Source organism: Misgurnus anguillicaudatus, chromosome 4 (genome assembly GCF_027580225.2).
Source record: "Misgurnus anguillicaudatus chromosome 4, ASM2758022v2, whole genome shotgun sequence".
In the NCBI taxonomy this organism is placed as follows: domain Eukaryota; kingdom Metazoa; phylum Chordata; class Actinopteri; order Cypriniformes; family Cobitidae; genus Misgurnus; species Misgurnus anguillicaudatus.
Window position 1 is genome coordinate 6,252,501 of NC_073340.2, and position 14,533 is coordinate 6,267,033.

General features: G+C 37.8%; 1 protein-coding gene across 2 annotated transcripts in view; it reads right to left on the reverse strand.

Annotated features, from left to right (window-relative positions):
• LOC129420486 (arf-GAP with dual PH domain-containing protein 1) overlaps positions 1-14,533 on the reverse strand; it is a 46,878-nt gene that overhangs the window by 19,836 nt on the left and 12,509 nt on the right. Inside the window, exons 2-5 of one of the 2 annotated variants that reach the window (XM_055175436.2) lie at positions 13,968-14,092; positions 11,989-12,080; positions 6,051-6,133; positions 636-772 (exon numbers count right to left, since the gene is read on the reverse strand). In XM_055175436.2, coding sequence (XP_055031411.1) covers positions 636-772; positions 6,051-6,133; positions 11,989-12,080; positions 13,968-14,092 — 437 coding nt within the window. The remainder of the gene's footprint in view (positions 1-635; positions 773-6,050; positions 6,134-11,988; positions 12,081-13,967; positions 14,093-14,533) is intronic. The other variant, XM_055175437.2, reaches the window with a different exon arrangement.

Below are 14,533 nucleotides of genomic sequence, written 5' to 3' on the forward strand. Positions count from 1 at the left end.
TATTTATTATATTGTTTAGGGTCACTAAAACGTTGATTTATAAAAAACATATTTTTCATTTAGAAGTCTGAGTGAATTGTTATATTAAATAATGCATTCAATAACTTCAAGGTTGACTTATTGATGCAGATTTGCCGAAAGTTTGCAAACATGCCGGCATTAGATGTGTTTGACTTCAGGTGGATGACATCACAGTACAACGAGAGCGATTCAAATACAGACTCCTCCTTATCATCTTGAATTGCTCTCGCGGTACTTTGATGTCGCCACATGAAGTCAAACGCACCTCTTATCTCACTCAGAGGGTAAATCAGCCAATCACAGAGCAGCACTGCCTCCTCTCATGTGACTTTTTAAGACATCTGTAATGCAACAAACTAAAAGGAAGTGACAGCAAAGAGAAACGCTACCAATCTCTGATCTTTATTTCTTATTTATTATTAACTTCATATAAAAACAACAAGTCTAATAGTATCCCCTCTTTTAGATAGCTAAATAAACATTTGTGTGTGTGTGTGTTTGCACCTGGTAATCACTTTGGTGTGGTTGCGTTTGATAGTAACACCTTGTGGGTCACGTTTTGGTCCCCATGACAAAAAAAGTCTTATAAATGAGATTAAATGATGTGTGCATACAAATGTAAGAAGACCAGAACGAACATCTTGCTTGTTGAAGTACTTGAGCGCTCCCTCTCTCTCAGACAGAATGAACTTGCGACTGAGAAACTGCCCGTTGTCTCGACCGCGTTTCCATAGAAACCCCTCTCTGTACCCTAGAAAAGCAAGAAGGAGAGTGAACACAGAAAGAAAGCATGAGGCATGAGTTTTTGCCATTTAAGAACGAATGTGGTGTCTATAAATATCTACATCCTTAAAAATATTTTTATAGAGAGGAAGTTTACTCTACAACTTACAGTCTGAGGCCAAAATTAAAAACAGGAAGTGCAAATGGCACGCCAATCCAAAACTCACACTGTGGTGCTAAAACCTTATGGGTAATAGCCAGGTCATTGCTATGGGGATGCAATGAGGTGATGTTATACAGTAACATGATGTTGTTAGGGTGTTCAGGCCACTTCCTAGGGCATTGCTATCTAGGATATTTTTATTGACACATGAGTCTCAGGGTAAGAAGGCCAACGACTTAAAGGAACAGTTCATCCCAAAATTAAGATTTTACTAGACAAACGATTCACAAGACACCACTGAGATTTTGAAGTTATCAACACATTTTTTAATTTAGCGCTAGTATATTTTTACTTTAGTTTCATAAACTAAATATTTTTACTTTATTTTTTTTAAATAGTTTCTGTTCAAAATTTCTCTTTTGCTGGCAGTATTCTGGTACACTGCACAAGTGCTCATGAATCATTCACTCTGCATTACCTCATTAATCGATAACCGTGCCTTCCCCACATAACCGATCAATAACACTTGATTACGTGAACACACACACACACACACACACACACACACACACACACACACACACACACACACACACACACAAACAAACACACCCTGTTGTGTGCAGGTGAAGTGTGTCGACATTCACTGTACCCTGTCTTAAAGAGATAGAGAGCTGCACGATGTTAGATGTAAACTGTGGCAAGGATTTTCTATGAAGATAGTAATACATGATGTGACAAAACATCCTAATGATTGATTATAACAGGAAGTGTATTGATGAGCAAAGAGAGAGAGAGAGAGAGAGAGAGAGAGAGAGAGAGAGAGAGAGAGAGATGATAGATATAGATAGACAGACAGACAGATGTAGATAGATATATAGATACCAAAAACCAGCTAATACGTACTACAATAAAAAGCAATATCACTTGAGAAGGAGTGTAATATCGCTCTCTATCAGCATGGCCGAAAAACATCATACTACTACGAGAGCAATATTGCATTTATATAACAATTTTAAAGCACAAGTGTAGATAAAAAAAAATAAAACATAGTCTCTGTAAAAGTGCCTTTTGAGCTGAACTACTACTTTCCGTCACGGACCCGAACCTCAGGGTGACGGGTAACACTTTAGACGTTTGTTTTGTGGAAAGATCGTGAGGCTGAAGGTAGCTTAAAGGCGGGGTGCATGATCTCTGAAGCCAATGTTGATATTTGAAATCACCTAAACAAACACGCCCCTACCCCAATAGAATCTTCTTTTGATAGACCGGCCCCACACATACGCAACCCCAGCAACAATGTTGGTTATTGGACATGCCCCTTACTGCTGATTGGCTACAAGTGTCACGCACCCGCCTTCAAAATGAGCGCTTATAACACTATATATTCATCAGTTTATAGTCTGTGCTAAAAGTCGGCAAACTAGAGATCTTCTCTGGTCCAAAGAAATGTACCCGACCCAAAATGACCCGAATCACTTTTTACCCGAACACAACGTGCATAAATATATATATTTTTTGACCCGAGAAAAACCCGAGAAAATTAGACCTGAGTCTGACCCGATCCAATGCCTATTTTTTTAACCCTACTGGACCCAAATGTAAATGGCACCGACAGTCTGCATCCCCTCACGCACCAGTCAGACCGAAAGAAACCCTGTTGGCCTCGCATCCAATTTGGCCCACTGCTCCATTTATTTTCCTTTGTTATCTGACAACGACACCAATGTACTTGCTAAATTGAATGCACATTAGATAGACAGATATAGAGATTTTTGGACTTTTAGATTTTTTAGGGTATGGTATTCTTTTCCATGCTTTTAAAGCGACACTCCGGATTTTTTTTAAAATATTCTAATTTTCCAGCTCCCTAGAGTTAAATATTTGATTTTTACCATTTTGGAATCCATTCAGCTGATCTCCCGGTCTGGCGGTACCACTTTTAGCATAGCTTAGCATAATCCTGCTGTACCATGGGCACAGCAGGCGCAATGATATCACGCAGTGCCCAGAAAACCGGCAGCGAAGTCCTTGATTATTACGGCAGAATGGGAGTATAGTTCCTAGCCATATCTGTCTAGAAAATCACAACTTTTAATTTTTCGTTGGTCTTAGTACACGATGTAACTACAGAAGAGTCAAGTTTTAAATAGGAAAAATATCAAAACTCTTTGGTTATTTTTTAGCGCAATGCTAATGGTCTAATCAGAATCAATGGATTATGCTAAGCTATGCTAAAAGTGCTAGCGCCAGACCCGAAGATCAGCTGACTGGATTCCAAAAAGGTAAAAATCAAATGTTTTACTCTAGGGGAGATGGAAAATGAGCATATTTTCAAAAAAAGTGGAATGTCCCTTTAACATTCTCAGTTTTAGTGTGTTGTTTTAAGTCTATTGTTAACATTGTAAATATATTTCTTTAATAATTTAACTTGTTTGTCATCCTTTTAACATCATTCTACACTGTAAAAAAAAATCCGTAAAATTACAATGTTATTGCAGCTGGGTTGCCGGTAATTTACCGTAGATTTACATTTATGTTATTTACTGGCAAGAATTTGTTCAAAGTTCAATAAATTTTAAATATTAACAAGTCTTTATCTTTACAGAATAAAACTATACAATAACAGCCTCATGCAAAGCATTCTGGGAACCAAAAGTCATCATCAACCTTTTTCCGTTTTTTGCTTCAGATTTTGTTTCCCAGAATGTTTTGCTTGATGCTGTTTTTTAGTTTTACTCTATAAAGACAAAGACTTGTAAATGTTTAATTATCATTTAACTTTGAACAAAATGTTGCCAGTTAAAAACATAAATTTAAATCTACGGTAAATTACAGCTGCAATTTCTACGGATTTTTTTTACAGTGTAATCTCACTTAAGATCTAACCCCTTTTAATTTGTTTAACTCAGACAGGTGCACGTGCGTGCATACACACAGGTTGTTACCATAGCAAATAGGCTCACCCCAGAAATGATATATTATATGTTAGTAGCGTAATGGTAAATGCTGCAAGTGTAGAAATGTACATAAACCAGATATTTACTTTGATGTCAGGGCTAGATTACAGCATGAAACCTGTTGTGCATATTAATAAATTAAAGTGTTTAATTATTGGCACTGGCACTTATAAACACTAAATGGGTAAAAATTGAAATAAATAGGCTTATTTATGTCAATACCTCTGTTTTTTTTAGCAATAAAAGCCAAATGCTTGAACATTTTACAGCCACGTCATTTTCGTTATGCATTATTTGTTTTGGTTGTTTAAAAACACCCACAAAAAATGTATCCGATTACTCAATTAATCGATCGATTCAGTGCTAGATTAATCGATTACAAAAAGATATAACAAGAAAAAATAAACAACACGTAGATTGCATAGGAACCCAAAACATTTGTTATTTTCGACGAGGTATTTGTTTAAGAGTTCAGTTTTAGCAACTAGTCAGACCATTAAACAAACAGAAACCGAAAGTAAAGTTCAGACCAGATGCGTCACCGCACGTGCGCCCGATGAAACAGTGTATAGTCACATCATTAAAAAAAAAAATCAGTGATGCTGTCACGAATTTCTGCGTTTTTTCATGATCGCATCTCGAATTTCTGTTTATGTGTCATTGTCACCTATTGGTTACTCAACTGTTTTGTCCTATTTTCTTACCACCGTCGCTTCGGTTTAGGGTTAGATTTACATAAAATGACATCCTTACCCCAACCCAACTCTAACCCCAACGCCAGGCGACAATTGTTTAAAGTTTAGAAAATATAAAAAAAGAAATCAGAAAAAAATAGTATAAATAAATACTTAAAGTGACATCCTAATGCAAACACCAAATCTAACCCTAAACCGAAGCGACAATGGCTTGAAAATAGGAAACATTTGAATGGTCCTTTACACTCGGTCACATAAATAAATTAGGCGTGTTTAACCTCTTGAGCCATACGGTCACATATTTGTGACTAGAGAAAGATGCCGCCAGAGCGGACGTTCACACTTTAACCTGCACAAATGCTCTTTATAACACATTGTGTTTTTATTCATGTCACATAAGTACTATAATAAATGAGAGCAAAAATATCAATCCTTGACTATCACCAAGACCACCCATTTTTTTATTGTTTCGGTTGTATAAGTTGTATAATACATTTTTAACGCGGATAGTGCATTTATTGCCACCAACTATTATCACACAGAGTCTAAACGCTATACTAACTTGTTTTTAACACATATCTGTATGTGTATATAGTGTGTATACATAGTGGTAATCGTCTCGTGCTCTTCTCAATTGCAATAAAATCTCGGCTGGGTGAGAGTTACCACATTCAAAACAAACAGACTAATTGCTATTATAACATATTGTGTTATTACATTGCGTTATGCCATTGTACTCATCATACAGTTTAATTTCAATAACACTTTACTCTAATACTAATACAACGTTTGGTTTGAGCATGAAGTCATGAAACAATGTGTTGAGTGTCAGTGGGAACAGAAAATGTCACAAGCCAGATTCAAACTTAGGTCGCCCATGCAGAAATACCAGCACACATACAGTACCCTCCAGGCCACTTCTTCTATTACAAAGTTGCATTTTTTGCAGTTTTGTCTGCGTCTGTAACATTATTAGAGTGCAAACAGCCATGCCATATAACACAGTGTGCAGATATTCAAAACACCAGCACACACAGAAATGTGCTTGGGCTGAATGTCTAAACACGAGGCTATAATGCCTCGCAAACCTCCCACACATAAAATAACAGGGAAGGAAATGAAATACCTCGCAAATGCATGATAACGTGTGTTTGTGGGCGCATGTGTGCTTGTGTGTATCAAAGATGACATCATTGTCAGCCAATAAGATTCCCCCGCCCAGTAAATAAGACTATAAAGCCTGAAACAGGATATTATAAGTGGTAATAAAACTGACTCTCTCGGTAAGAGGCGGCATGGACCTCTGAGACAAAACTCACAGGGTCAATTGTGCACACGCAGGAACAAATAAACTTCTGGAGAAGCTGAAATGAGAGATGTGAGAATGATCTCATGGCACCGTCACCCACAATAACAAGAACTAATAGTACAAAGAGGCGGAGACAAAGAAGACAACAAAGAAAGTGTCGTGTGTGTTCTGGCTCTCACCTGCTGAATAAGGCTCTTGTTTCTCGATGTGTACAAACTCCTGCCTCTCGTATTTGGCCCTGATCCATTGTTCTCTCAAAATTCTGCAGATGAAAACAAAACAACGGGAATTAATTTGTTTTTTAAATTTCAATATTAATACCTCTATACATAGTGAAAAAGAAACTAAAGAAAATGCACAAAAAACAGGATTGAACTGTAAATACACACAAAAAAACACTAAATATGATTTGTACTATAAAATATTACATACAGTAGGGGAAATAGGGCACAACCTAATGCTTTTTGGATTTGGCTCTATTAAAAAAAATATTTAAGTTAGATGAATATTTTTTCTCACAATCAACACACACATATGTGCAACAAATTTAAAGTTTGTTTGTGGGACCTACCATTATCGTACATTACACCAAAAGCGACAGGAGTGCAAATGTGACAACTTTCCCCATAGGTGCTGATATGTTTCAAAAGTGTTATGTTTTAGGGACTCTTTCAAAAAGTACACATTGGCACTTAAAGGGACATTCCACTTTTTTAAAATATGCACATTTTCCAGCTCCCCTAGAGTTAAAGGAATAGTCTACTCATTTTCAATATTAAAATATGTTATTACCTTAACTAAGAATTGTTGATACATCCCTCTATCATCTGTGTGCGTGCACGTAAGCGCTGGAGCGCGCTGCGACGCTTCGACAGCATTTAGCTTAGCCCCATTTATTCAATGGTACCAATCAGAGATAAAGTTAGAGGTGACCAAACACATCAACGTTTTTCCTATTTAAGACGAGTAGTTATACGAGCAAGTTTGGTGGTACAAAATAAAACGTAGCGCTTTTCTAAGCGGATTTAAAAGAGGAACTATATTTTATGTCGTAATAGCACTTTTGGGAGTACTTCGACTCGGCACAGTAACACCCTCCCTCTACCATTATGAGAGTGAGAAGGGGAGCGGACTTTACGCCATACAATATAGTTCCTCTTTTAAATCCGCTTAGAAAAGCGATACGTTTTATTTTGTACCACCAAACTTGCTCGTATAACTACTCGTCTTAAATAGGAAAAACGTTGATGTGTTTGGTCACTTCTAACTTTATCTCTGATTGGTACCATTGAATGAATGGGGCTAAGCTAAATGCTATCGAAGCGTCGCAGCGCGGTCCAGCGCTTATGTGCACGCACACAGATGATAGAGGGATGTATCAACAATTCTTAGTTAAGGTAATAACATATTTTAATATTGAAAATCAGTAGACTAATCCTTTAAATATTAGATTTTTACAGTTTTGGAATCCATTCAGCTGATCTCTGGGTCTGGTGCTAGCACTTTTAGCATAGCTTAGCATAATCCATTGAATCTGATTAGACCATTAGCATTGCGCTAAAAAATAACCAAAGAGTTTTGATATTTTTCCTATTTAAAACTTGACTCTTTTGTAGTTCCATCGTGTACTAAGACCGACAGAAAATTAAGAGTTGTGATTTTCTAGGCAGATATGTCTAGGAACTATACTCTCATTCTGGCGTAATAATCAAGAACTTTGCTGCCGTAACATGACTGCAGTTAGCGCAATGATATTACGCAGCACCTGAAAATAGTCCCCTTGGTAACTTTCAATAGCAGGGGACTATTTTCGGCCACTGCGTAATATCATTGCAACAGAAGAGTCAAGTTTTAAATCGTCTGGTCGTTAGAAAGCGTTTCTAAATCTGGTTGTCATTAACAAATGAGTACCGTCCATTCCTGTAACTGACGACGAGGCACAGATGATGTGAACTCCACTGCTGCGCTCTCATTTGTAGTCGCTCCCGAAAGTTGCTCATTATTTGCATAAAGTTTTCTCTACTTTGTCGCGCGGCTGTGCATGTCCCATCTGGTCACCAACGGTCACTGTCGCTTGTTTCGCCAAAAAATAAATGAAATTCCGTCGCTGGGCTATTGCTAGTCTGAACGTAGCTTAACGGCGGTTTCACACCGCAAGCGTGAGCAGCGCGTAAGCATCGCATGTTTTTTCGGCGCCCATGTTAACAAGTTAAAGCATGCAAACCCCGCACGTGAGCAGGGCATGCTTGCGTGGCAGAAGCGTCGCTGAAGCAGCAGTGCTGCGATCGTTTCGTTGTCAACTCTATTTTTGCTGCGCTGCTTATGCTTAATTAAAGTGACATTGTTTATGGTCGTGGCTTGACGCAAAAAGTGTAATTTTACCATAAAATCATAAATGTGACGCCAAGTGTGTTTCAAACAGGCATGACTTTGAGCAATAAAAAAAGCAATGAAATATGTAAAAACACACTGTTGCCAGAAGACTGCGCTGTCATTCACTCTCTGCCCAGCACTAAATGAATCCTCATCTATCTTCAGAAAAACAGATACATCTCTAAATCTTATGCTTAAACTGTTGAAGGGAAACACGATCGACTGCTTCAAGATGTCAATCACTGAGTGAATTTTTTATTTTATCGTAAAACTTCAGAGAAACAGATTTAATAATGTGCCATGGGCTTAATGTCTATAATTGTGTTTTATCTGTCATTACACAGACCAGAACAGCATGAAAACAATGTGGATTAAACAAATCACAGTTATATAAATTACACTGACCATAAAAATGCGTCTTAAGAAGAGGTTTTGCTCATAAATGCATGTAAAATAAAGTAATGTGAACTTGAGATTTTTATTCTGTTATTAAACTGCACAGTATGAGCTGCAAATGGCCATGCGCAGCAAACGTTCTCCTCACGCGCTGCTCACGCTACGCATACGCGCTACTCACGCTTTGCGGTGTGAAATCGGCGTAACACCTCATTAACACCACCAGTGACTTTCTCGCTGTGTGTCGCTCGTCTCTTTCTCTTTGAGATTTCTGAATCTGGTTGTCATAAACAAATGAGTACCATCCACTCCAGTAACTGACAAGAGAATAATGACGTGAACTCCACTGCTTCGCTCCCATCGGTAGTCGCTCCTAAAAATCGCTCATCATTTGCATAAAGTGAAACTTTCTCACGTCCCTGGACACACCCATCCAATCGCCAACGGTCAATTTAGCTTGTGTCGCCGAAAGTCGCCAATCTTCCATTGAAATAAATGAGATTGCGTTGCTCTGCTATTGCTAGTCGCTGGCGGTCTGAATGGGGCGTAAGACTAAAATCTCTGATGACCCCCAAATACACAAGTGCTTTATAGGTGGCATATCTTTGTGAAAGATTATGATATATTTAAAGAGCTTAGATGCAAAACCTTCTAAGTGCGCCTGACACGTTTTCTTGTAAATTAGCTTTTTTCAGGATTTTGCCCACAAAGCAGTTTTTCTGAATGGTACACTGAAAAAAATTATTCATTGAATTTAATCAATTGTTTTAGGTTGCAATCAATTTATTTAAGCTACATTTAAAGAAAAGTTTTATATTTTATTTTACTTTACTAATCTTTTTTTGTTTAAATGTAGCTTAAATTAATTGATTGCAACCACTTACCTTAAAAAAATTGAGTAAATTCAATGAATCTTTTTTTTCAGTGTATGAAGCCAGGATTAAGTGGATTTTAAAAAAGTATTTGATGATCGTACTGTATAATACATGTCAAAGAGCATTCGGTTAATATCAACATATCCTCTCATTTTTGATGGAGGTGGCATTTAGTGGCTTTTGCATCTGAGCTGTTCATTTGTTTTGTTTAGATCATGTAGATTAATTTATGTCAGACATTAATATCAGTACCTTGTATTCAGAAAGTAAATTGGATCAGTTTTGATTTTCTTACCTAAAACCAAAGCACTCTATGTGGACGCAATATTTAGGGTGCAAACAAAATATTTCAGCCAAAAAACCACAGACCACACAACTATAGCAACGGCACACCAACAGGAAGGAAATAAACTTCTACACCTCTGGACCACATTTATCTTTCTAAAGCCTGAGAAAGCAACTCTGCAAGCCAGACGGTTGCTCCGAGCACCTTAAGATGATCTTTCAAACACCCTTATTATGCAGCTGATGTCATAATGACCAACCATACCACCCCAAAAAAACACAACTACAGTACAAGACAGTATTTTAACAAGACTTTATTTTTTCAAACCAGGCTCACTCACATATGTTGCTGCAGGTTGCTACATATCGCTGCATCTTTGGTTGAAACTAGAGGCGTTTCGTTTTTGACGCAGGATATTTTAAAGTTAGACACATAAATTAAAACCTGCATGCCTATGTTAAGTAAATTTATGCCATTTGGTACTTCTTTATAGTCATATGCACGCAAATACCTAAATGACTTACTCTGTCCATGTGGTTTTATAAGAAATAATTGATGAAAGGATAATAAATTATTTGAAAATAATGCACAGGTAATATTTACACCGCAGCCTCAGGTGTGCATTATTTTGAAATAATTCAAAGGACCGGAGTGAATTATTTCACTTATACCACGTTTACCACAAACATTGCTCTGGTGGCTATTTTAAGACATTTGACAGGTTAGGTGTGCGGTTTACAGAAAAATAATCAACAGCCATGGAACAATCAGAATAAAGCATTCAACAGCCTCATGGTATAATTTAAGACATTTTACAGGTCAGGTGTGCGTTTATCGAAAAATAATGCATACCTGTGAAACACTTTTCAACCAATCAGAATAAAACATTTAATGCCAATATTTAGATTTTTTTCTTTATGGCATCAGCCGATAAATCTTTTCTACCAGCCAGTACATTTTTTTGTTACTTCAATTTGTTGTTTGTAATGAAAAGACACTCGGGTGTAAAGCCAAAGTCAGACAGACAGTAAAATGACCAATCATTATACACTTTTTAACATAACGTTACGTTGTCAGGGTTTCCCGCAGCACTTTTCAGTTCAGGCGGCCCGCCTAAGCTGGGAAACCCTACCGCCTTAACTAGGTCGTTCAAAAAACAAACAAAAAAAAATCGCCACAAAAAGGCCGTCAAGTGCATCTCAAAGAATAACACGGACGTTCTTAAGACCGCGAGCAGGCACGCGCACCACACGGCCGAAATGAGATAATACGTGGTCATGTTTGGAGGATAGCCAGTTGATAAAACACGTGTCCGTGAGAACTGTAAGTGGACTTATGTTTTGGGGTTTATTTAAGCCTATTATTGTATTAGTCTATAGTTCTTGTGATTTTGTTGTTTGAGTAACCAGCTAGCTAGGTTTCACGTGCCTGTTGATTAGATATAATTTTTAAGCGCTCTTGCACGTTATTTACGTATATATTATTTACATGCTATAGCAGTACACTCCTTTAAGATAATGTAATTAATAGTGGGAAATAATCAGTTTTTAAAATTTTTGCGCCATCTGTCATAGTTCGCCAGACGTTCTACAACATCTGCTTTAGTTTGTGTTTATTAACCCTTTAGTTTCACTTCATCGTGCAGCTATTCCCGTCAGAGGTAAAAACATTTAATTCATTAATAATCTAGTATGTGTTCATTTTCTGTCAAAGGTTCTTCAAAGTAGGGGGTAGAGCACTTACACATTTGGACTACATCAAAACACATGTCTCTGACAGAAGATTGAACTACACGCTCATAAGGTGGAGTCTGTGAGTGGTTATGGGTGGGGGTGTAATCAATGTGACATCACATTGATAGGGGATCCCAACAGCCTGTTTTGTGTGACTGTTGCGATTACACAAATAAGAACAGCTGGATTTGTATAATAACAGGCTGTTTCTGCACACACACTGATGACTAATTTTCTGATAGAAACACATTTAAAAGTGCTTTTTTTAGGTTAGGGGGGCTTTAATATATAGCAGCAATCAGAGTAATGTATTTCAAGTTATGCAGAATTGTAGGCAGAGGTAAGCATGTTTTACAGGGAACAAGAACAGAGAATAAAGTAATAGAGAGACTTAGATCAGTTTGTTTCTCCCATATAGGAGAAATCGTGATGCAATTTTTTATCGCAGTCTTACCTGCAGTCTGTGTGGGAGGGGCGGTAATAAAATGGTGGAACTTGCTGTTCGTACTTCGCCTTCGCTGCTTCATTCCCCATAGAGGTAATAAACTAAAAAAAAAAAAAAAAGAATGTATTGAGGAAATATTGTTCAAGCATAACAATACCTAATACAGAATGACTTGCATTACTAGGAGTGGTTTTAACCAGGTTGGTATGAAGTTGACTGTCAAGTTATGTGGTAGACAGTGGAAATCTAGGTCTACAACTCTAACGTCTAACATAACTTTTGTTATGTTTTTGCCTAGTGTAGCACTCGCTAACTTTGATAACACTCTTAAAAATTAAAGGCGGAGTGCACAATGTTTGAAAAACGCTTTGGAAAAGGAGACGGGCCGACTACCAAAACACACTTATAGCCAATCAGCAGTAAGGAGCGTGTCTACTAACCGACATCCTTGCCGGGTTGCGTATGTGTGGGGCGGGTCTTTAAAAAAAGGTCCAGATTCTATTGGGGTAGGGGCGTGTTTGTTTAGGTGATTTCAAATATCAACATTGGCTTTCAAACATTGTGCCCTCCGCCTTTAAGGTCCTTCATGATGCAATGCTAAGAAAGGCTAAATTTTTGGCCAAATGATTTAAAAAAAAAACGTTAACATCTAAAGGGTTATTTGTACTAAAAAAGCTTGTTTCGATCAGGGTTTTGGTCTTTTAGACCCCTAGGGTCCCCCAGAGAGTTCTAAACGGTTGACCAGAAAATATCAAGATGAAACTTTGAATGTTTTTACATACAAAATATGCATATATGGACCAAGGGGCAACCTTCCGATCTCTCTGATGAAGCCAATACGGAAGTGATTTAAACTGCAATTCATTGACTGGCTCCAAAAGGGAGTCAATCCCATAAACCACCATGTAAAAATGCCCAACTTTACAGCAGAAAATATGTTTACAGCCTGGTACAAAAAGTGTTCTTGGTCTGTAAAGCTAATTTTGCCCTTCATGACAAATGTGAAGGGGGTGAATTTTTTTTTAACTCTGAACAGCCACTGCTGTCACTAGAGTCAAGCTAGGCGGGCGTGGTTTCACAACCAGCCACCTCAGCTTCACCTACGTCCCGCCTTTTTACCCATTTTCAGATATCCGGGAGTGATGCGCGGCCAAGATGGCAACAGCAGACACCGCCTACTTTCTTCAAAAACGATCTTCAGAGACCTATGGGTGACGTCACAGACACTACGTCCATTTTTTTTACAGTCTATGGGATATGTGGAGCTCAGATGCAAAAGCCAAATGCTTTCGAAACATTATACGTTCATCAAATACTTTTGTGAAACTAGTGAATCCCGGCCTCAGGCCATTCAGAAAAACCGGTTTGTGGCAGAATTCATGAGGAGTCTAAATAATGCTCATTTACAAGAAAACATGTCAGACGCACTTAGAGGGTTTTGTGTCTGAGCCCTTCATATTTTAGGAAAGGGGTCCTGGCTAAAGGTTCATTATGTGGGATCCCCTCCATCATAATGTTTGAAACCATCTGCTTTAGATGATCAAAATGTATGAAAGAAATGGTTCTTCTAAAAACATTTGACTGAGTGAATCTTTAAGGAACCAAAATGGTTCTTCAATGGTATCACTTTTCATTTTGTGATACCATGTCTACATCATAGGCCTAAACTACGCTTTTTAATTTTCTGGCCATCATCACATTCATGTCAGGATTATCACAAACATCATCTTTTAAATGCCAGAGTTCATGTTGTGTCCTAATGATTTTCATCTGCAATCTTTTGAGAAGGCAAAGTGCCAATTGATCTCAGTCGTTCTTCAGATGATTGCAGATTTGGCTGGTTTGCAGGAGATCAAAGAAAGCAGCTTTTCTGTAGTAAGTCCAGCGCTGCAGGAGCCAACAGCCCAAACAAATCTGACTCAACGATTCTGAGCCAAAAACCAAACTGGGCGCTTTTCTATGATATGAACCGATGAATTTCGACTCACCTCTGTTTCTTTATCATCGAATGTGTCCTGCAGTACAGACTTCACCTGGTTGGGGATACTTCTGTGGATGAGAGAGCATCCCTGACACACAAACACGCCCAGAGGCACAGACACCCAATCCGGCTCTGCAGAAAAATAAAAAAGGACAGAAAGAAGGATTCATTATTATGTCCTTATTTAATGCCCATTACATACATGTTTAAATTTAGACCTACATACATTTACATTTAAGCATTTGGCAAATGCTTTTATTCAAAGCGACTTACAAAAGTGAGGAAAACAACAAAGCTATTTGCTTTAGGGTGGCAATAACTACTGTATAAAGTTACAATCAGCTTACAAAGTTACAGCATACAGACACAACCTGTTAAGGAATAGAGATAGAATTTAAAGTCAAATCTAATTGAGCTGTTTTTGCAATCCACTTGTTAAGTTTGACGTCATGCAACCGATCTCAAATGTCATAGGGGGAAAAAAATCGTATTGTAATGCAAAACCATCAAAAACACCTGATCCTAATTTTTATCTCCATAACAAAATCTGAGATGACCAGACATGGACTCATG